Raw genomic sequence first — 24,779 nt, 5'->3', positions numbered from 1 at the left:
TCTAGCTTGGACTGGATCTTCTTCCTCATGTCTTATGCCTTGAAGTTCCGGCATGGACTAGCTTTTTCTTTATTTTAGTTTCTTAGAATACTCTTAGTTTAGAAATATGATCATAGATGTTCTTGTGGTGATGACTTCCAGATTTTGGGGAATAATAGATGTTGAATTTTAGAAGTTATTGAATTGTCTTTTTATTAATGAGTTTAAGTCTTCCGCATTACTTTCTGTTGATATTAAATTGAAATGTTAAGGTTTAGATTGGTTGGTTCGCTCACATAAGAGGGTAAGTGTGGGTGCCAGTCGCGGCTCGGTTTTGGGTCGTGACATTATATATGGACACAAGTTTATGCTTTGGAATGATTTAGTAATTTATTTTTATTAACTTATAGCAATTTATTGAGTGTCTACGTATATACATAATCATATATGGATTTTTTTATGCATAAATTTGTGTTGAATTGAATTGAACCACTAAGAAATTACTTGTTTATGTTTCTGACCATTTAAATTTTAGATTTAATTCTTTCGAATTTCTTAAGACTTATATAAATAATGACTAGATGTGAAAAGTATTATGATCATATTTGTGAATATTTTCACTATATATACAAAAGGATTTTGTTGAAAATAAAGAGATGAAGTTTGACATTTTAATTTATAAAATTATATGTTACATCCAAAATTGAAAAATTTTATGAAAAGGTTATACCTTGTTATGAAATATTGTTATGAAATATTTGAAAGTGTGAGGATGTTTATTAAGATTGTGCTGGATATAATTTTAAGAAAGAAAAAAATAGCATCTGAGTTTTTTAATTGTATAGTAACAAATGTTACAGATACATAATTTTAATTATACTTTGTTGATGAATATTTAATATGTTAATTATTCTAACATATTTCTTATGACTATTAAATGTCCTAAATTGTTTTGTTTGACCTTTTTTTTTTCCAACTCCTTGCTATTACAACATATATCAATTATGAGTCATTTCTTTATTACAATTCTAAATTAAATTGTAAGAATCACTTTATGCACATTAATTTTGTACATTGAAGGCAAATTTTTTATTCAATTTATACCCTATTTATGTTCTTTTGTCGTACTGCCAAACACGCTTCAAATAATAAGAATTTTCTAAAATGTTCATGATAAAGTATTTTTCTATAAAATATTCAACAATCCTAAAAATATTTCATATACTTTATTTTCTTACAAAAAAATACTACTAATTGATAAATTGATAGGATGGTGATCAACACTAGCAAACGAACGAAAAATAGTCAAGAGACAATAGGAATTTGGTTTGATGTGTACAAGGGAGCCTAATGATAAGTTCAAGCATATATACTCCATGTAAGTCTACAATTGGGAGAATAATTGGACTTTTTGTGTCCATGAAGAAGGTATGTGACAACACTATATATATTTCAAGTATAAATTTATTTGTGTGGTAAATTGAGTTTATATATTCTTTAACGTGAAGAAGATTTGGAGAAATGATAATTCCACCAAGGAAAATTATATTTGACTAAGCAGATATATTTATGTGGTCATTTCTCAAGTGAATCTTATGGCTAATATGTAAAAGATTGGTAGATTTGGATGGTACCAAGTATATTTGTGCACTACACCCAAGTTGAAGAAGAAGAATGATTTTTATATATATTAGGAATTCTAGAACTAGTTACGTTCTTAGAATGGAAAGTTCTTCTTATTAAATTCACATATGGAAAATATTGATATTATCTAAGGTGGTATATATGATTAAATATTCGAGCTAATGATCCTTATGAAAATATGATTAAAAGTTGAAACCTTTTATATGAGTTAGATAAAATTTAACCAAATGATTAAAATGATTTATCAACAAATGAAAATTTTAAGTCAAAAAATAACTTAGAAACCCTTTAAAAATCTAACCCCCATATTATAATCACACATAAATACTGCAATCTTACGAGAAGAACAAAAATACACATAATCATAGAGGGATAACATATATTTTAACACAATTGTTAGATAAAGCAGGAAATAATAACTATAACTCGAAAAATAAACTTATAAAACCTTAAATCTAGCAGTTGATAGCAAATCTTAACATATAAAGAAAACAACTTATATTTAGCAAGAAATGAAATTTTTTAGTCGAGCAATAACATAAAAATACTTTAAAAGGTTGAACCCCAAACCCTAATAAACGCATTAATATTTTAAAATCTTATAAGAGAGGAACAAAATTATAAATAATCGACTAGAGATAATTAAAAAGAAAACATATTTTACAATATTTAGAGTAACTGAGATAGATGATATTAGTCTGGTGACAAAATGTTTTGTTAAATGCTTATTGTTTGATAGAGTGCTTTAGAGACCATTAACTTGTAACAATTTTATTGAGTGGCTAAGCTATCATATATGGGGGTTGCTTTAGATGCATAAATTTGTGTTGAAATTAAACATACTAAGAAATTACATGTTTGTGTTTTTTGAGCATCCAAATTTAGACTTAATTCTTTTGAACTTCTTGAAACTTATATAAATAATACTACATGTGAAAATTATTATTGTGTCACATTTGTGAATATTCTTCTCTACATATATAAAAGGTTTTTGTTGAAAACAAAGAGATGAATATTTTGACATTTTAATTTATAAATTTGTATTTACATATCAAATTGAAAACTTAATGAAAAAGTTATCTCTCTATTATGAAATATTTGAAAGTGTAGATGTGTTTTGTTGAGGTTGTGTTACATATTCGTAAGAAAAGAAAAAATAGAATCTAAAGTTTTTTTAATTACATGTTAATAAATGTTGCATATACATATTTTTGATAGTTGATCAATTGTGATATGATTGAATGTAACGTTAGAGTGGAAAAATATATTATTAATTTTTTATAATTTATTATATTTCTCATGTTCTTGTTGATATATTGCTTCTTGATGAATTATTTGGAAAGAAATAATTTGTGATGCATGAGAGGTGCCACAAGTATAGTATCAAATAAATTAAATATTTTGTTGTGCTAGAACTCTAGAAGCGTATTATGATGCAATATGAATCTCAAAATTCGCTAGTAATGATGAGTTATTATTGATGATGGTGCCATAACATAAAAGGCAACTAATTAGAGTAGTTGTTGTACTGGAGTTGATTAGTGATCAGACTAAGTGGTTATGACAACTCTTAGTGTGTATTTTAAATGGAATAAAACTAATAATTTTTGTGCAAAAATTAGATACACGTGTTTAAGATGTAATGTGATAAAAGAATTGTTGTGAGATTAATAATGACAAGCGCAAGGGCTTTCAGCGCAAAACCACAATAACGACAAAGATAAAAGAGGTATAATGTGATAACATAAGACACTGATTTAAAAAAGAATTATTGGTTCATAAAAGTTGTAAACTTCACTAATTGTTCTTGTACGTTTTATCTTGTTTACCCATCAAAATAAAAGAAGATAATACCAATTACGTTCCTATGGGCTATAGCTTTTGTAGGTAATCGATATACTTGTTGGTAACGGGCACTTAGTTGAGTGTTGTAGAGGAGTAGTTCTTACTAACACAAAAAAATACTTTCGATTTGAACTTGAAAGTGAGGTTGAAAGCTTGATGTAACAACTTTTAGGTTATGCTTTTAGATAAAATATTTGTGGTTGGTAGTATTGGAAAGTTCGTTTTGAGAACTATGGCCTCAATGCCTTTGGTATAATAGCAAAGGTAGTACAACATGGACATGAGGTGCACGCACGTCATGAGTTCAAACTCTGTTGTGAACCGGGTTTAGTATTTAAGTAAAGAATGATAGAACATGACCCATTATCCATTGAGCTTGGGAGAAAAAAATAACAGATTTATCGATCATAAAAACACGTTTCGAAGTTTTGACTTCAATTCATGTTGTCCAGTCTATAATATGATAGAATATGACCGAGAGGAACTGTTGTTATACCCGGAGTTAGAACTGTTGCACCTTATTTTAAATCTTGTTTAGAGATACATTAATTGAAGAAGCATTAGCAAGAATTGCATAATAAGGTGATAAATTCAATTGAATACTATCTTGCAATACTGAAAAAGAAAATAACCTAAATGCACAGAGGCGTATTCAGGAGGGGGTCACCGATTTCACGTGAACCCATGCTTTACTCCTGAAATCATATATTATAGTAATATATTTTTCTAAAAAAAGTATTTAAATATATATGTGTGAACCCACATATGAAGTATTATATAATGTCGTTCGATGATGATTGGGTGCACCTCTCTAAGAGAAGTTACAAAATCGAATCTTCAATTTACCTTTTCGTAATAGTGCACTCATCATCTCAAAATTCTGAATACACATCTTATTTTACCATAATCTCTAAAATTATCTATCATTTAAAAATATTTCAAAAATCTCTTCTCGAATACATCACTCTCCTCTCGATGATACATTATATCCCCTCTCAAATACATAACTCCCCTGATACATCCTCACCTATATATCCGGATGTCTGCTGATGTATCTGTAAGTTAAGTGATGTATCCGGATGTCATATCCCCTCTCTAATACATCCCTCCCCTCGCGGATACATCCCTCACCTATGTATCCGAAAGTCGAGTCATGTATCAGGAGTTATCTAAAATCCATAAATTTTAAGAGATTTTTGTGATTTAAAAAAGAACAGGAAAATAATGTAATTAGCTCTTAACACTATGAGATTTAAGTAAATTATGCATATTTAAATCCTTATTGTTTTTCTTGTTGTTTGAGCGGAATATCAATACTTTGATATTGTCCATTGAACTACAAGAACTATAAGGTCGTAATAATGACTGTAGATGCATAGGATTCCTTTAAGGATGAGTTGATTGTTTTTTTTAAGGGAAGTTTATCAGGGAGAGATAAGTTAAAGAGGAATTTCGCCTTTTGACATTTTTCCTTGCTCCACAAGACAATGGTTATTTTGTTTTGAATGTTGTTTTTAGGTATCTAGAAGAAAATGAGATTGATACCGTCTCACAAATGATTAATCCAATTGAGGATGTGTAGTTAGAGGTTCCGACCCCCCATCCAAGTTGGTTCTCTTTTCTAAATCAATAGGTGTAGTTCTTGTTTTCTCTAAAAATCATTTACTATCTTCATGTTGAATCCAAAACCTACTCATGCCGTTGATCCTCCAAATCTCAGCCAAGTTGGCTCACATGCTGAAGAAGTTCAACATGTTGAGGAAACGGCCAACGACTCTTTGGAAGAGGAGAAACGTGTTGGTGTTGAAAGATAGATCGTTGTGGAAATTGAATCTCTTTTCAACAAGGATCAGAACCCAGTAAAATACAGAATCTGCTAATTCTGTTGCTCAAGAGGATTCTCCAAAGAAGTCATATGCATTAATCGTCACTTCACAAAAAAGAAAGGGCCATCCAAATTTTAGGTACCCACAAATACTTCCAGAATGTCTCCTTTGAAGGCTGTAAAACAGTCGGTTGCTGCAGTAGCACAAACTGTAGCTCTTGAAGCATCAAATGCTACTGCCCCCAGTGGTGTTAATGTACCTGAAACTAATGATACGGAACATGAATGTATAATTTCATTGAAACTTGCCTGAAATATACTCATTACTTCCATCTTTTGATGGACACATCTATATGTGACAAGAAAAATGGAATAGGCATGTTAGTATTTAGTTTTTGAGCAAATGAATAAGTAGATGTGGTTTGATCTAGATGTTGGGTTATTTGATCTACTAGCATTGTCATGCTTACTCTGCTTTAGACTTACTCATTGTTTACCGTCCCATTATGAGTACATTGTCATCTGATTTACATCGGTTTTAATTCTTGGAGCTGAGTGATACTCCATTTATGTCTGCAATTTGCGTCTAGATGTTACTGTATCCTAATTCGAAGCTGAATTTAAGAGATTTAGGACTATTTAGAAAGGAGGTGTACAAGTTAGAAGTAATAGGGTTGGTTCAGCGTACATTATATTCATCTTGGTTCACTAACACCTACAGATTGTTATCATGTGTCCACTTATTCTCTTTGCTGCAGCAACAAGGATTCTGATTTGGCTTTGTTGAATTTGAAGATGTGAGCTCCATCAACAGTGCCATACAGGTATGTGCTCCCTGAAATATCATTGCATCTTTTTTTCTAGACTTTAAAATGTGTTTACTTCCTAGACTTGTTAGTACATGATATGTTGCATTATTAGTCCATACAAGATGTATGATGAACCCTTGATCACCTTATAGACTGAATGTACATGGTCAACGACATGCCAGATATGGGAAAATGACAACGCTCGATCATCTACTTTCTACCCTAATCCTCGACCTCCCTATCATCCTATTAAGGGTCATGCCTTCGGTAATCTGCAGAGTGTCATTCCTATCTAATTTTTCTGTCAACAGCAACTCTCATCAAAATTTTGGATTATTTTTATCCCAAGATAAATAATCCCACAAAAGTAACCAATAGGCCAGTACAAACAGCTAAACAGCTATAGTTTGGACGGGCATCCAAATTGAGAAATAAAATTTAACATTCCATCAAACTATTTTTCCTGTACATAATTTGGAAATACCAACATTGAGCGCTGTAAGTTAGTATTGTGAAAACACAGGTCACCCACACAAAAAATTGTGAGTGAAAAGTCCCCCAACACTTGGTTAAACTGGGGGGGACGAGAACACAAAGTAACGTCAATGTCAACTACCATTCCGCTGCCAGCACACTGGCAAACAAATAAACTAGATCAAAATTTACCACCAAGAAATTTATCCAGCCACATTAACTATGTTGCAGCAGAACTTTGACTAGGGCCATTGATAGCTTTCACCACCACGTCCACCTGGAACCCTACCACACCCTGAAAAATTGCGTCCTCCAAATTCACTTCTCCTGTAGCTCAGACCTCCACCAAAGATTCCGCGGACCCTGAAATTTTCATTTTGGAATACTCCTCTTCTAGGAGAGAAACGGCCTCTAATGTTACCAACTGTAACATCAAATTGAAAAAGTAGGTTTACAATTTTATATGAAAAGGTCATGGTCCAATTAACTCTTATAGTTTGATGGTATGAATAGATTGCAGAACTTGATGTCTGACTTTTTTTATGTGAACTCAACATCCAAAACATTTAAAGATAATACACTCTTAAACTTACCTATAGTTGTTGTTCGCTTCATCTCGATAACAACTTGACGAGCCCCCATGATAATAGGTGAAGCCTGAAAAAAAAGAATAGTTACAGTAATGCATCTTCATATCATGTACTAACAAGTCTAGGAAGTAAACACATTCTAAATTCTATAAAAATATAGACTGTGCAATGATATTTCAGGGGCACATACCTGTATTGCACTGTTCATGGAGCTCATATCTTCAAATTCAACAAAGCCAAAGCAGAATCCTTGTTGCTGCAGAAAAGGGAATAAGTGGACACATATTAACAATCTGTAGGTCAGTGAACGAAGATGAATATAAGGTGTGCTTCACTAATCCTATTACTTCTAACTTGTACACCTCCTTGCTTAATAGGCCCATATGTCTTAAATTCAGCTTCAAGTTGGGCTACAGTAACATCTAGAGGCAAATTTCGGACATAAATAGAGTATCCCTCAGCTGCAAAAATTAAAATTTAAGTAAATTAGATGACAATATACTCTTAATGAGACTATAAGCAATGAGAAAGTCAGAAGCAGAATGAACATGACAATTGCAAGCAGATCAGATAATACAACATCTAGATCAAACTCAAAACACATCTACTTATTGTGCTCCTTTATTGGCTAAAAAAACTAAATACGGACATCCCTATTCCATTTTTTCTTACATAGATGTGTCCATCATATGATCGAAGTACTGAGTTTATTTCAGACAGGTTTCAAGAGATATACCTTCATCTTCAGCATCATTAGCTTCAGGTACATCGATTCCACTAGTGGTAGTAGGATTTGATCATTCAGGAGCTGCGTTTTGTGCTACTACAGCAACCGGCTGCTTTACAGCCTTCGGAGGAGCCAATCTGGAAGTATTGGTGGGTACATAGATTTTGGTTGGCCCTTTCTTTGTTTGTGAACTGACAATTGATGCATACGACTTCTTTGGAGCATCCTCTTGGGAAACAAAATTAGCTAATTCTGTATTTGTAGGGTGCTGGTCCTCGTTGAAATAGGATCCAGTTTCCACAACAATCTCTCTTTCATCTGCAACTTGCCTCCCATCTACCGAAGAGTCATTGGCTTTTTCCTCAACATGAAGAACTTCTTCTGCAGGTGAGCCAGCTTGGTCGAGATTTGGAGGATCAACCACATGAGTAGGTTCTGTATTCAAAATGAAAATAGTAAAATATTTTAAGAGGATAAAAGAACAAGTACATTTATTGATTTAGAAAATAGATTTAACCTGGATCAGGGGTCAGAACCTCTGACTGCACATCCTCAGTTCCATTAAGCACTTCTGAAACGGTATCAATCTCATTATCTTCGACATACCTAAAAACATCATTCAACACAAAATAACCCTTGTCCTGCGGAGCAAGGAAAAATGTCTGGGCGAATTTCCTTTTTAACTTATCCCTTCCGGTTAAGCATCCAGTCACCAAAACAACCACCCCATCCTTGAAGGAATCTTGTGCATCTGCAGTCCTTATTTCGGCCTTGTAGTTCTTGTAGTCCAATGAACATATCAAAGTGTTGATATTCTGCTCAATCATCAAGAAAAACGATAAGGTTTTACATATTGCAAAATAATATTCAATTTATCACCTTATTATACAATTCTTGCTAATATTTCTTCAATTAATAATATCTCTAAACAAGATTTTTAAAAAAGGTGCAACAAAGAACAATACAAGAAATACACTTTTGGCATTCTACTAATCATGTAAAGTTAGCAACACTTTAAGTACACAATATAGATATGAGGAAGGCATTTTCTAGACCAAAGGAATTCTCCAAGTCTCAAATAAATTTGTTGCCAGCTTTTAACACCCAAAGATCTACTTATCAAAAGAATATACCAAGGACCTTGGAACATCTATATGTTGTAAGACAGACAGGTTTTACACATTTCTTAATCTCTGAAAGGACTTCTAACTTCGGGATAGCAACAGTTTCTCTTGGTCATATTCTGTCATTTTACAAAGTGGACAGCATGAATTAAAGTCATAACTTTGTAACCCGCTTTTATGACCGAAAATCTTTCGTTGCTGTCACCGAAACTCAATGGATAATAGGTCACCTTCCACCCTTCTTTACGTAAATACAAAATCCGATTCACAACAGAATTTGAGCTCATGACGTGCGTGCACCTCATGTCCATGTTGTACTACCTTTGCTATTATACCAAAGGCATTGAGGGCCAGTTCTCAAAATCAACTTTTCCAATACTACTAACCACGTTTATGTTTCTGAAAGAGAAACCTAAATTAATTTTTAGACTAACTCCACGCACTGCTTTCTAAGACCCCACCAAGTTGTTACATCAAGATTTTAACCTCGCTTTCAAATTCATGAACCAAAGGTTACATGCCTTTGTCAAATTCAAAGTATTTTTTGGTGTTAATAAGCATCTTCTCTACAACATCAACTAAGTACCCATTTCCAACAAGTATACGAACAATGTCAGGTACCCATTTCAATTTTCTCAAATAGGAAGTAAAAGATGCCATAGGAAAATAATTGATATTATCTTTTTTTACTTTGAATGGTAAACAATTATTGCTACCTATTTTCACAAACAGAAGAAAGATATCTTTCGACAACAAATCAACAATCACTCAGAATTTCCCAAATTAAAAAAAATTGGGAATACCAAAAGCTTTCAGACTTTTGAATCAGCACCACAAAATTAGTAAATGTTTTGCTGGTATGACCAAAGTATCATCCTCAAGTCAAGGAAAAAGAATAGAATACTACAGATCACGCAGTTAAGCATTAAAATCTGAAAGCTCTATATATCAGTTTCAGTAACTACAGCTCTTTCAAATATCTGCATTGCTTCTATTACTGGAGGAGATCTAGGGCAAGTGGAAGAAACATTCAAAAGGGCTCTTTATCATGAGCAAGTATATCAAAAATTATTAGAGAGAGAAACGAAATGAATACCAAATAAATCCGGCTAATACATTTGCAGACTCTACTTACTATGCACTGCACAGTGCCAATTCTTAAAATCATTGTTTTTTGTAAAATCATATCTCGCACAAGAAGTAGGATTTTGATACTGACCCACCTATCAAGAGGTACTTCAGAAGAAAGTTTCAACAAAAGAATAAAGAGTTTAAGAGTTCAGGAAAAACACAACTGCTACAGCAGGTATACCTGTTCCCTGGATTTGCTCCAGCAGTTGGTCTAGCAGTTATACTATTCCTAGTTTGTAGTTTATGGTGTCAGTCTTATCCTATTATGTTCTCTCTATATATGTAATAGGATTAGTTATTTGGGGTATGTGATTAAGAATTAAAATAACTATATTCTGGAGTATTGTCCTCTCCATATAGACAACTTTATTAGCATAATTGTTTTTAAGATTCTTGCACAAACTATTGCCAATAAATTTACTTATTTTTTTCTATTTCTTCGGTTCTCTACTTCTGGTTACTATCAGTTTGTATCATAGCAGACCGATCCAACATGGTCAATACCAGATTGTCTAATTCACAAGAAGGCATTCACAATGCTGAATCTCTTGTCTAACAATTATTTGCCACAGCATCTAAACTAAATATGACTGACTCACTGGCAGCAGATGTTGCAACACTGAAAGCCCAGACTAGTTGCCCTCAACAAGAAGAATCCAGTCACCGAAACCATAATAGAGGAAAATCTGCTTGGCAAGAAAAGGAAGAAGACATTGATAGTCCAGCTTGGCCAAAAAATACTTCCCCGAGGCAATACACCGATGAGGTAGGATTTTGAAAGCAGAAAATTATTTCTGCTATTAATAAACTCAAGAGGAACATTAAGTTGAAATTGCAGCGATGTATTTGGAAGGGGATGCTGCTCTGGATCTCTTTTCTTGGATAAATAGTGAGCTAACTTTACTTTATTGGGAAGAACTTGTTAAAAAAGCATTGCAAGAAAATTATGGTCCTGCAGAGTTTCAAAATCCCGACAAGAACCTTTGTAACATTCAACAAACGAGTTTTATACTGGGGTATCGTCAAGAATTTGCAAAACATTCGTCTAGGGTCATAAATTGGCTGGATCACTGTCTCTAAGAGTGTCCTTGAATGGGTTGAAAGAGGAACGTAAATCCGATGTTAGGATTACAAACTTAGAACAGTTTACGGGACTATGAGTTTGGTACTTGAATTTGAAAATAAATTAGGCCCAACTCGAAGCAATAGAGTGCCTAACTGGACCCCAATCAACAAACCCATTGTACAACCATTGAATTCTATAGAAACACCCAAAACAATTCTTCCTTTACACATCACAATCCACGCAGCAATGTTTCTTCCAACCCAGTCGTTTCCCAACCTCTTCAAATGAGGACATGGGAACTGAGGAGAAATCTTATGGAACAAGGACTTTGTTATCGTTTCCATGAGAAATTTGTACCCGGTCAGATGCAAGTGTGCAAAACTATCTCTCATGGAGATTACCGGAGAAGATCAATTGGAAGAGGTTGATTAGGTCAATGTAGTAGTTGGTGATAACCCTCAAGAAACAGACATTGCTGAAATTTCTTTCAATGCCATTTTGGGATAGTCAATTGATGCTACAATGAAGCTTCAGGGTGAGATCAACCATAGAAAGGTTTTAATACTAAAAGATAGTGGTCCCACGCATAATTTTGTTGTTGAATCCATTGTGAAATGTGAAATAGCATAATTTACCAGTAGAAATAGTTCTAACATTCGGTGTGCAAATAGGGAATGGGAACATCATATGCTGCAAAAAAGTTTGCCCGGAATCTTCAAATTCAATTCAAGATTACTACCCTTTTGTAATTGGAGGGGCTGATTTGGTTTTTGGTATCAAATTGTTGGCTACTCACAAGACAATTCAAGCTAACTAGAAGGATATGTTCATAATTTTCGGTTGGCAAGGGAAACATTACAAATTGCAATGCTTGAGATCAACAGATTCAGCCACAGCTTCTCTCCAATCTTTAACATGCTATCAGAAGGTCCACGTAATCCAATCCAAGCACTTCTAGATTAATTTCAGTTGTGGTTTCCGAACCAACATCTCTTCCATCATTTAGAGCACATTCTCATGTTATTCCTCTGCTACCAAATTCTAACCTCCAAATATCAGACTTTACCATTACCCACATGACCTTACCGTTGTCCACATGGTCAAAATACTGAAATTGAGAACCAAGTTGCAGCTTTATTAAAATTTAGTTTCATACGTCCTAGTTCAAGTCCCTTTGCTAGCCAGTTCTGCTAGTGTAAAAGAAATATAACTCTTGGCAGATTTGTGTGGGTTACTGTAGCCTAAACAAAATCACAGTCCCAGACACCTACCCATTCCCAATATATATGAGTTGTTAGATGAATTACATGGAGCCACAAATTTTTCTAAAATTGACCAAGAAAGATGCTTTTTCCTGGCATGCAAAAGTGGAAGAGGTTTTCAAAAATTTAACGAGGATCTTGACATCAGTACTGGTGCTTCGTCTTCCCAACTTCACTCAAAAGCTTACAGTTGAGTGTGATGCACTCTTATCCTTTAGGGTTTACACTTCAGACTTCAGACTCTTTATAGTGACTTCATAGTTGACAGTCAAATTTCACAATCATATTCAATATAAAGTTAATTACGTAATATTATATTTAAACTAATAACACAATACAATACAACATGCTACAACCATTCAAACAGTGTGTAACTGTTGGTTGACCACCATTAGTTTGTGGGGATGCTAATCACCATCAATTACAATCTCTACCTACCATAATTCTCTTAATATAACTGAAAATATGGTACAGTGCTACACGAAATCAGATATGGGAAAGAAATCACCAAAAATGTGGCATGGTGCTATAAAAATTGATTATGAGCGAGTATCACTAGAAAGATACGTAGTTACCCAACTTTTGCTTATATAATTGTTGGATAGATGTCTAACATCTGGTAACTAGAATTAACTAAAAATAAGCTAAGAAGCCAAGAATAAGTATTTTTGAAAATAAGTAAGGAAATCTGGAAAATTTCCAGCGAGTTTTGGTCATTTTCAAACGGCAATAACTTCCATCTCAAAAGAAGTTTGGCTGAGTTCTTTATATGGTTGGAAATACCTTTAGAAGATATTTACAACGCTGCCGAGTTTGCACAACTCTGATGTCGTATGAGGGAGAAATGTCTTTCAGAAGTTGGGTTATTGGACTAATGAAAGTCCAATCCGAATTTTAGTAAAGGCAAAGTTGTCTTTTCACCCTAGTATTTCCTAATTTTTTAAAGGTTATATTAGGGGTGAAAACAAGTCCCAAATAAGTTTTTCAATATTTAAGAACGCTTAGGGTTTGGGAGAAAATGAGAAAAGAATATGAAGACCAAAAATCGTCCATGAACACTAAGATTGTTGCGTGGATTTCGTCGGGGGTGATCTCTATCAAGGTATGTGAGATCATTCGGTGTTGGTTCCTTTCACCCCCCTACAACTTGATTCAATACAACAATTTAGAGTTATTTGAATGAAAATCTTGAAGTTCTTGATGAAAAGTTGTGAAGTTCTTGTTGATTGAATTGTAGATTCTCTAGTAGTTTTGATTCATGTTTTTGTACTGTTTTTGGGTCTAAACTATTGGGTAATGAGTTAATTAGGGATCCTAAGTGTTTGGGGAGGGATTCATGGGAGTTTTGGAGGTTTACATATGAAAAAACGAAGAATAAAAGTCGGAGGTCCCGTCAGACACCCCTTGGGGTGCTGCGCCTGCCAGAGCGCCTCAAGCAAGGCTCTGTCTGACAAGCCCTGGCGCAGCGCGCCAGCCATAGCGCCCCCGGCCAGGGTCTTTCCAATAGGCCCTGGCTCTCCACACCTCTCAGAGCGCCTATCCCCTGGAGACCCCGTTCTTTCCCTATCTTTTCGTACTAGTTCCTAAGTGATGTACCCTTCATTCCTATTTGATTCCAACACTCTAGATTACATCTAAACATCATGAAATCATCCATAAATATGAGATCATGATCCTTGAATCCATAATCCAAATTCAAGGGAAGTTAGAGCCCAAGTCAAGAAAGTAAGAAGTTAAGTCTAAAGTTATAAAGTGAGTAAGAGTAAAATTTTCAAAGTTCTTAGAGTCTTTCTTAAACGTTTTTAATGTGTTTTAAGGCTCAAATTCGAGTAAATGAAAAGAGTAAAGGTTGAGTTCATTTCTCAAAAAGGTATAAAAAGGTATAAGGGAACTAAGTATTCCCTAAGAGTTAAATTTTCAAGTTAAGTAAGACCAAGAGTTGAGGTCATTCCTCTAAAGTTATAAAGGGGACTAAGTATTCCCTAAAGGCTGATAAATGTTTTTACATTTAAGTTAAAAGGAAACTAAGAAGTTTCAAAAGAGTTTTAAACTAAAGAGGGGATCATTGTTTCCAAAAGGAGCTTTTTAAGCTAAAGGGTTCAGTAAATTAACTCAACCAAAAGGAAGGAAGTTTTAGTAAAACTATGAGCTAAATTACATTTTCGGAGTAGTATTGAGCACTGATGTGGGAATGAGAGTTCAAATAAATCAAGTCCCTATGTAAACCATGTACCATCATGGGTATTAACGTGTCATACTTTTTAGATGATCACTTAAGGTTAGCCAGTGGATCCACTAGGTAGAGGATGTCTTATGCAACGACAAAGTATAGAACAGTTCTGGCAGCGTGGGCAAGACGCTGTATCACCACTTAGGCTCATAGTGGTGGTTGTCGGTTAGAGAAATTCCCTCCGAAACTATATTACTTTCATATATAAGTAAAGCTGAGTTTGTTATCGTTATATCTTTAATGAACTAAGAAATACACTATTTTATCAATTTTACATAAATATACATTGCATATGTCGTTACTGCTTTATATTGAGTTGTTATCTTATGAGTTAAGTAGAGCCAAGGTAAATTCATGCTTACTCCATTTCAAGCTTTATAGTTGTGTTTAGCACTCCAACTCGCATACTCGTACATTCAATGTACTAATGTCAGTTGACCTGCATCATTTTTTAATGTAGAAGCAGGTAATCAGGATCAGCATGCAGCGCTTCGTTGATCCAAATTGAGTTCCAGAGTTAGTGGTGAGTCTCTTTACATTCCAGAGGCCATCTTTTTCATTTCTTTACTAGTTTAGCTTTAGGATATTGTGAGGTCTATCCCAACATCCCTCTTCAGTCAGTTTAGAGGCTTTGAAGACTATGAGTAGTTCAGTTTGGAGTTATTTTACTTGCTGAAACTTAAATGCCATTTTGGCCAGATTAATTTATGAAGTATTTGTTTTTAAATATGTTTTATTCTTGTTTAAGTTGAGTTTAGTTTTCCACTGAGTTAAGTGAGTCAGGCCAAGGGTTCACTTGGGGGCCAGAAATGGTCTTCGAGTGTCAGCCACATCCAGGGTGTAGGCTCCAGGCGTGACAAGACGGGCGACAATGTATGAGTAATAGTCACCCATTTACAACGGAAGCTCTTTGATTCTTTAGTAAGAATGAAGAGGCTATGATATCATATGAACAAGAGAAAAACGTTGAGTAATGGAACGTAAAAATTGGAGTTGAAGGGTAAAATGGAACAAAGTTGAGTTGGAATGTCAAAATAAAATTTAATGACAAGTTTAAGGATCTGCATATATGTTTGGCCATTTTTATTCCTTTAGAATGAATAATATTATCCCCTTAGAAGATTACAAGAAAACTATGCATGTCAAATTATTTAACATGGTAAATACAATTAAAGAAAATAATATACAAATATAATGTGTAATTAACTATATATGGTAGGTAGAGATTGTAATCAACGGTAATTAATAATATATATAAAGAGAGAGAGGAATACACTTGGATTCAATGTATTTAGAATAAATTACACCTAATTTTAAATCATGTATATATGAGATACATGTAATTAGACGTGACAAATACATGTATCGAGAGACCAAAATTAGACACAATTATAATTTCAAAAACTCATGAAAAATACATTTATTAAGCTCTATACAAATTAAATTTATAGTATTACCCTATTAAATTCAGTAATATTCAAAAGGAGAAATTATTGAATAATATAACATTTAATCAATTTGACCAATAAAACAAAGTAAAAAAAATACATTTAACTTTTTACTCTTTTTAAAATGGTAAAAATAATAATTATAGAATGAATTTATGACTGACATGTGTCACTCACTATTAAGCGGTTACCTCTTGGGATCAATTTCCAAAGTCCTTCCTAAATCACGTGGTCATATTATTCCAAAAACAACCATGTATCACTTTTCAGCAGCTATTTTGTCATTTATTAAATCAATGGAAATGAAATACCGCTTCATGCTTTCTGTACTTTCCAACCCATAAATCTTCTCCTTTATAAGCTCCCAAATGGCCTAATATTTTCTCCACTCTGAAGCTTTTATGGAGTTTTTCTTTTCCCATTTTATAATTTTTTCTAGTTCAAAATGCAATAGCTTTTACAGTTTTTTAGATTTTTCTAACATGGAGAAAGCTAAAGAAAATATAGGTGTTTTACTTGAAAAAATAAAATATAAAGAAAAATGACTAAGTTTTCGACAAAATTGATTAAACTTATGATTTAAAAGAAATCGAATTTCCAAAAGAAACAGAGTCACCACTTAATTTTTTAGTAAAGATCAAGAAAAAACTCTGCGTTTTTCAAAAAGATTTAAACAGATAAAATAAATTTGAAAAATAGGTTCGAAGTTCAATGTAAGGTGTTAGGCCCTCCGAATGCCCGCTTACCCGCGGTTGACCGGCGATTTGAGTAAAATGACTTTTCAAATATCTTTCAAAATTTTAATTAAGTAAAGAAAAAATTATTTTTTTATTGTTATTTACTTATTATTATTATTATTATTATTATTATTATTATTATTATTATTATTATTATCTTAAGTGAAAAGATCCAAGGGGATTTTTCTAAAGGGAAATAACTTAAGTGTTGATAAAGACCAATATCAAATAAAAGCTAAGTAATTTTCTATAAAATAAATATTCATATTTTTTTGAATATAAAGAGAAATGACTATCTTGGGAATTTAATTAAATTAAACCATAGGATAAATAAAATAAGTCAAAACAATACAATATAAGTAAAAAGGAAGAGAGTATCAAATTTGGGCCAAAATTCCAAATCTTCATAACCTGTCCAGAGTCTTAAAATGACCCATAATGGACCTTGTCCATTTTTACTACACCTTCTGGACCTGCTGCAACTTTCCTTGGGCTTTGGCCTATTTTCGTGTCCAAAAATCAGCATATACACTAATCATATACTGCCGTATATGAGCTGTATTTTAGTTCTTTTCTCTGTATATTGGATTGTATACTCAATGTATACATCCTAATTCAGCTCTTCAAGCACTTGTATTAATTTTTGGACCTGTATTATAGCTTCCATTTCGCTATTTCGGCTTCTGAAACTCGAATAGTGATGAAAGCCAACTCGATAAGTTTTGGGTTTCCACCAACCTGAAGTGCAAAGGAAATGCAAACATATGGAAAAAAAAAAGAATTAGAATAGGAACACAAATGCTAACAAACATACTGTAAAGTAATTAATTCATAATGAAGATAAACACACAGTTCACTAGAGAAACTAAGAGTATGGTCATAAACTAAGACAAGATAAAGAGAAGTGAGCTTTCTTAATTTTGAAAACTCACAACAGCTAAGTGAGAGTAAGGCAAGGCATAGCAAAAACAGCTCACGTTATGAACAAATAATTAACAGATAACAAGATCCCAAATATAAACAACGAAAAAAGACCTTAAGTACCCTCAAAATATTGGAAATGGTAATAATTATCCTCCATCCACCTATTGGATCCAAAATGCCCTTTTCACCTAGCTCCAAAATACCATTGCCATTCACCTTTGGGTTCAAATTAACCACTAATTTAACGGTTTTAAATTTAAACTATTTAAATATTTTTGAAAATAATTGGCGCTCAATTATTGGATATAATATAATTTATTAATATCATTTATAAATCTACCCCCACCCACCCATTACTAATTAAGCCCCACCCAATTAATAAATCATTTCTAATATAAAAATCTTCCTAAATACTACTAAAGCACGACGAAATTACCGATTCCTGAAAAATGACATTCAAAGTTATTTGAGTCCAAATTGGAGCCCAAATTAAATTAAGGTTGAGCCGCTTATTTAGGAAAACACTTTCAATAGGATTTTGTTTCAAGCTTGAATTCGAGAGAAGAAGTACCTCTCGAATTAATTCATGCACTATTTTTAATATAAATTTATAAATATTTATTATTTGTTTTAAATATTAAAACCTTAATATATTCTTTTTTAAAAAAGATTATCGATTAAGTAACATCACATATTTGAGGTGAATAAATAATTAATATGAACATAGTCAGACTTTTAAGTTTATCAGTAATTTTTATTTAGACACTTGAATTATAATATGTTTTGATTGAGGACTTGAATGTTGACAATGTACTTCTGTAGACATTTTCGCCTCAAATTTTTAGAAACACTCATTGGTAGTAGCTTTCCTGTTGTCCATTAGTAATGGGGCGGGTTTATTAATTAGGTATGGTTTAATTAGTAATGGAGGGGTAGTAGATTTGCTTATAAATTATATTAATAAGTTAAATTATAACAAATAGTTGAGCGTCCGTGTATTAAAAAAATATTTAAATAGTTTAAATTTAAAATCATTAAATAAGTGGTTGATTTTGGACCCAAAGGTGGATGAGAAGGCTATTTTGGAGTCAATAGGTGGATGAGAAAGGTATTTTGGAGCTAATAGGTGGATGGAGGGTAATTATGTACCATTTCTGATACTTCAAGGATATTTTAGGCTCTTTTCCGTATAAACAAAATAGAGATAGCATAATGCACACTAGACAAACATCACACTTTATGCAATAAACGATACCCGCTCATACATGGAGACCTGGAGCTGCCACCTTATCATACTAAAGGGTCAAGCTAGCTTACTTGAAGCAAAAAGAAGAAAATAACTTCTATCAAAGAACTAAACAAAATGACATCATTATTCAAATCAAACATGTTAAATGATGACATAAACTACATAAATAATGTCCATTGAAATAGCATGGTGGGGTAGCAATACCAAAACACACAATTAAGCCGAAGAAAAGACCATACTAGAGACACTTTCAGATACATACATATATGCCACAATAAAATTTAGGCCTAGCCCATTAGTGGCCACCTAAACTTGGCAGAAACTTTCAGTCAGACACTTTAATTAAGCTTTGTTCATTTTAGACACCTCATATCCCGTCTCATTGTGTTTTTAAATATTTTTCGCTGACCAAGCATGGTATGCATGCTACACGAATTTAAAGCGCGTCAGAGACGTTTATTGTAAATATTTTGACTTTTTTTATAAATATTTTGTTCTCCTTTTTCTTCCTTACTTTTTCCCTTCCATCTTCTTCAATTTTTACCATCATCATCACCACGCAACTTTTTAAAGAAATATTACAATACTTTACTAGGTTACACTCTTTGATTCTTCCATCTTCTTTGAAAATCGAATTTGCATCTTGATTTATATTTAAAAACAAAACAGATTTCAAGGAAACAAAAAATGAAATCAACTTCTTTCAATGGACAAACTGATTTACATTCTTACCTTCTCCATTGAAATTACGAAATTAAATTGATTTCAAGAGATAAACAAAATAAAGAACAACCTCCACTGAAAAAAAAAGAAATTTTATTTATATATACGTCATTGTAAATCTCAATCATAGTAGCATAAGAAATCATTTTCTTTTAAACGTCATACAAAAACTTTTTGATTTGATATGATTCTTCATAATCTCCAACGTATTTTACTTTGTGAACTAATCTATGCTCTTTGTCTTTTTGAAGGAGAAGAACAAATCAAAAGGGAAAGGAAAGACAAGAAGAAGAAGAGAAGAGGTGGGGCATGAGGTTTGAGATCTGCAAGAAATAAAAAAGAAAGTAAAACTAATTTATTAAAGAATAAAATAAAATTTCTACGTGTCAGATTTGTTTATTTTTCATATAAGAGGCGTTTGGATGTATACACTTAAAATGTGGTTTTGAAAACATAAAAAGTGTCAAAATGATATAATGAGGTTTGACATGAGGTGCTAAAAATGAACAAATCTTACTTAGAGTGTCCATGTGAAAGTTGATGCCATCTTTAAGGGCCACCGATAAGTTATCCCTAAAATTTATACCCACATTATGGTAAACAAATGATTAGTGGTTAACATAACTTTATATAAAGAGAAAAGGCATGCTAATACAAGAAAAATGAAATAAAATTATATACATGGAAAAGCTGATTTTCTTTACTTGAAAAAAGAAACAACCTAACGACACATAGCTAGACCAAATGAACTTTAAACGATTTCGAACAGAGCAAAACGGAGACATACTTAGCTTCCAAGAAACAAAATTGAGCCAAAGGATCTAACAACAAACAAATGACATTAAAGGAGCTAATGCTTAAGAACACGTTAGGCAAAAGAATCAAAGCAAGACGAACATGTGATTCGAAACAACACGAAAGATAAACTTAAACAATTACAAACTGATTCGAACATCTAATCGAGGAATAACACAATGATCAGCCAAGAATTCCACCAATAAAGATAATAAACCATGGCCATTCACATTCGACCCGAGTTAGAATGAAGCCAAAGAAAACCTAACAGAGACAAACTAGTCACATAATACTCGGAATTGAAATAAAAAATAAACAAAAGAGTAGATATTACCTTTTCCCGGGCAACGAACGAAACTGGAAGACAAAACCTCCAGAAAGAGAATTGTTGTTGCTCTATCATTTGGGAATTTCTTTTGGGGATAAGGAAATGGGCTGGTAAATGAGAACAAAAGAGTGGGCTGCTGAAAAAAATGTTTTTATAAAGGCCCATAATTTGGTCCTTTGATATTGGTTAGCTAAATGAATAGCCAAATCGAATTTAATTTTTAAATTCAGTGAAAATCTAAATAAGATGAATTAATATAATAAATTTAGGAGATTCTCAATCTTAAAAAATAAAACAATTAATTCAACCATAAACTAGTTGATTTTTAAAATTAACCATAATTTAAATTAAATTAATGTTATAAAATACTTACCAAAATTAAAATCTTTTTTAGGATTATTTTCAAAAATTTATAAAATAAACTAATTATATAAAAACATATTTACTATTTAAAAATTATAAAAGCTACTAAAATTACTCTAAAATAACTTGAAAAAAAATTTAGATTTTATAAAGCTAATTATTTTAAATCGTTCGAAATTAATTAAGCTCAAAAGTTAATTTATATGTGGAGGTCCAAAATTGGATGTCAACAATAGGACATCAAGGAATGTAGCGAATGAAAATTTAGGGCTTTCATTGACTGGTAATTTTGATGTTCTCTCGAAAAAAATGAATCATTTTTTGTGAATAACTAATAAAATATTCATTGATGTTTCCATGCTGGGGGATCGCAAGGATGTGTTGCTTCAAGTGTAGCTAAGGTTGAAGTCCAACAACGTCCTTCTTAAGGTATCAAGATTTTATGAATTGATTTATATAGATATTTATTTAATTTTAATTTGTACCAAAATTGAAGTGGGAAATAATTTATAATTTTTACCTTTAATTCTTGATGTGAAATCATCTTTAATTGAATAGAAATCACTTGTGTATTCAGAGAAAAAATATTGCTTCAGAGAAGTTCAGAGAAAAATATTGCTTCAGAGAAGTTCAGAAACTTCGTGCTCAACAATATGGTTAATATCTACACAAAAGCTTAAGGACCAAAAAGAAAGAAAATTGAAGAACTTTTATACTCGTGTAAGAACATAAACGAAGTGAAGATAGTTTGTCTTTGTCATGATAATTTTCTGACCCCAGCTGAATTTGTCAAACATGCTGGTGGAGATGATGTTGAAAACACTTTATTATCTTAATAAAGGCATAACTTTTATGTCGTTGTTATTTCATCTTTCCTTGTTATTGTACAAGACTAAGTTCCTCCTATCTAAGATAATACAGTTTTTCAGGCATCTCGCTTGTTTTGTTATGCTATGCATCACCATTTTTCAACATCATGTCCACCAACATGTTTGACGAATTCAGTTAGGGTCAAAAAATTACTATGATAAAGACAAACTACCTTCACTTTTCCTCCATTACATCCACTTCTCCTCAGTCTTTATTGGTGGCACCGATGCCATCCTGTTAACACAAAATGGATCACTCATTTGCCTCCATTCTACTTAAGCCTCCATTGGCGGCATGGGAGATGTCCTCATAACACAAAATGGATCATTGATTTGCCTCCACTTCATCTCAGTCTCCACTGGCGGCAATGTAGTTGTCTTCATAATTGGAAATGAATCATTACATTGCCTCCACTCCATTTCAGTATTCATACTACGCCTCCACTCGATTTCAGTCTCCATTCTTCACCTCCAATCCATTTCAGCCTCCAACCTTTGCCTCCACTGGATTTCAGTATCCATCAGAAACGAAGACATCCTAGTAACAGAAAATGGCTCATTTCTTTACCTCAAGTACTCTACTTAAGACTCCATCAGCAACGAAGACCTCTTGTTAACACAGAAAATGGATAATTTTGTTGCCTCTACTCCAGTTCAGTATCCAACGGCGGCAATGAATACATCCTGGTAACAGAAAAATTGATAATTCCTTTACCTCCAGTACTCCATTAAGGTCTCCATCGGCAATGAATATGACTTCATAATTGAAAACCGATTATTCTGTTGCCTCCACTCAGCCTCAGTCTACATGGGCAACAAAGAACGCCGGATGACTGAAAATTGAAAATAATTCACATTTCTATTACTGTTATTATAAGAATGCTCACCGTTAACTATTGACAAAGAACGGTTCGATATCTTCGATTTTTTCGAAGAAGCCCCAAAGTCACTCAGCCCTAACGTTAGCTCTACACTTACATCCTCTACAATCCTTTTTCCTTTGTCTTGATAATTAGCTCTCTCCATGTGAGCAAAAACTAAAAAATTAAAAAAGTTATTGAATTACTCTCTCCATGTTAGCAAAAATTAAAAAAATAAGAAAGTTATTGAATTACAAACTAAATAAACTTAATAGGATAAAAACCTCTATGGAAGTATGAAATTCACTTTATTGATAAATGTTGGGTGAAACCTTCAGTCAATTGCGAGATTATAAAGGGAAAAAATTGAGGTGTGAGAGTGGGAAAAACGTGAAGCGGTATTTCATTTCCGTGGGTGTAAGTGAAGATGAAGAAATAGCTCCTTGTCACGTGGTTAAGAAGGTACTTGGGAAATTGATCCAAAAAACACAATTTAGCTAGAGTCTAAATAAGAAGTAACTAACTGAAAATGACACTTGTCCGTTATAATTATCTACTGAGAAACAGAATGGAACTTGACACGTGTCTGAAAAATTACTGCATGAAAATTTGCGAAAAGTTTTCAGTTTCACACTACAAATGTGAAAATATTATTCATGCATTTCAATGTTGATTTCAATGTTTTTTGGGAAAATTTTATTTAATTTTGTATCATTTGATTGTTTTTTGGAAATTTTTTATTAAATTTCATATTATCAGATTATTCTAACTCTCTATATTAATGATTTTTTTTTAACTTTTCATAGTTTAAAATAAATAAATTATTTAAAATTTAAGATAACTGTTGATTTTTTTTCCATATAGAATCCAGGAAGTAGTGCCGGATCCAACATTTTAATAAGGGGGTTAAAAATTCGAAAAAAATATACACATGAAATAGCGAAAGGGAGTTCAATATCTACTAGATGTAAATAAAAGATTATTTTAATCATATATAAATCAAACAGCAGGGAATAATAAATATATCTATTAACCACAATGGTTTGGAGTTAACAAGTATACAATTATTTGAGTTATATTTTTCAGTTTAAATAATTGTATAACTTGCATAAATACCATAGTGTAAAACCTTAATTACCTTCTATCCCTATTATTTTTTGTAATTACATAAATCTCATATTCTTTAGGCATTTCAAATACATAACTAAGAATCCGGATACATTATTGTTAATACATTATGCATCAGTCTGTTGCACCTACTAAGGAAAAACAATTGTACAATCAATTTAAAATCTCATAGTACCCATTTGTTTCACTAATAAAGGGGAAAGGCGGGAAATTAAATTAAGATTCCATAAAATATGTTATTTTATTAAAATTATTGTCAAAATTCAAAATCATATAGTGTAACAAATCAAAAAAAAATTCTTCTTGTTATCCATCGTTTTCTCTGTTTCATAAAAAACTTTGTCGAAATTTCGAAAAGCGAGGTGAGTTATGAAGAATTGTATGGAGTTGTTGTTGGACAAACGATTTTTTTTGTTAATCTTCAAGTTCATCGAATATCTTTTCGATTTGGATTCAAGTCTGTCGAAATTTTTGAGATTCAAAATTCTTCTCAATATCATTGAAGATCTTTTCCATTTTGATTCAAAATTGTTGAAAATTTTGAATTTCATAATTATTCTCCTAGTTCATTGAAGATTCTTTCAATTTTGATTAAAAATTTCAAAAATTTTGAGAAGATACATCATGAAGATCCTTTCAATTTAAATTG

General features: G+C 32.5%; 1 protein-coding gene and 1 pseudogene across 1 annotated transcript; one reads left to right on the top strand and one right to left on the bottom strand.

Annotated features, from left to right (window-relative positions):
* Positions 1-4,507: 4,507 nt before the first annotated feature.
* On the top strand, positions 4,508-6,398 carry LOC107001185 (annotated as a pseudogene).
* A 420-nt stretch (positions 6,399-6,818) lies between these two features.
* On the bottom strand, positions 6,819-8,720 carry LOC107001183 (ras GTPase-activating protein-binding protein 2-like). Its single transcript, XM_015199330.1, has 7 exons — positions 8,411-8,720; positions 8,103-8,328; positions 7,903-7,943; positions 7,521-7,627; positions 7,357-7,422; positions 7,170-7,233; positions 6,819-7,000 (listed from the first exon to the last, which is right to left on the bottom strand). Exons 1-7 carry the CDS (start codon positions 8,718-8,720, stop codon positions 6,819-6,821), a joined length of 996 nt encoding a protein of 331 aa, XP_015054816.1.
* Positions 8,721-24,779: the final 16,059 nt, after the last annotated feature.

Source organism: Solanum pennellii, chromosome 10 (assembly GCF_001406875.1).
Source record: "Solanum pennellii chromosome 10, SPENNV200".
Taxonomy (NCBI): domain Eukaryota; kingdom Viridiplantae; phylum Streptophyta; class Magnoliopsida; order Solanales; family Solanaceae; genus Solanum; species Solanum pennellii.
This window is presented reverse-complemented; position numbering and strand designations above follow the sequence as displayed.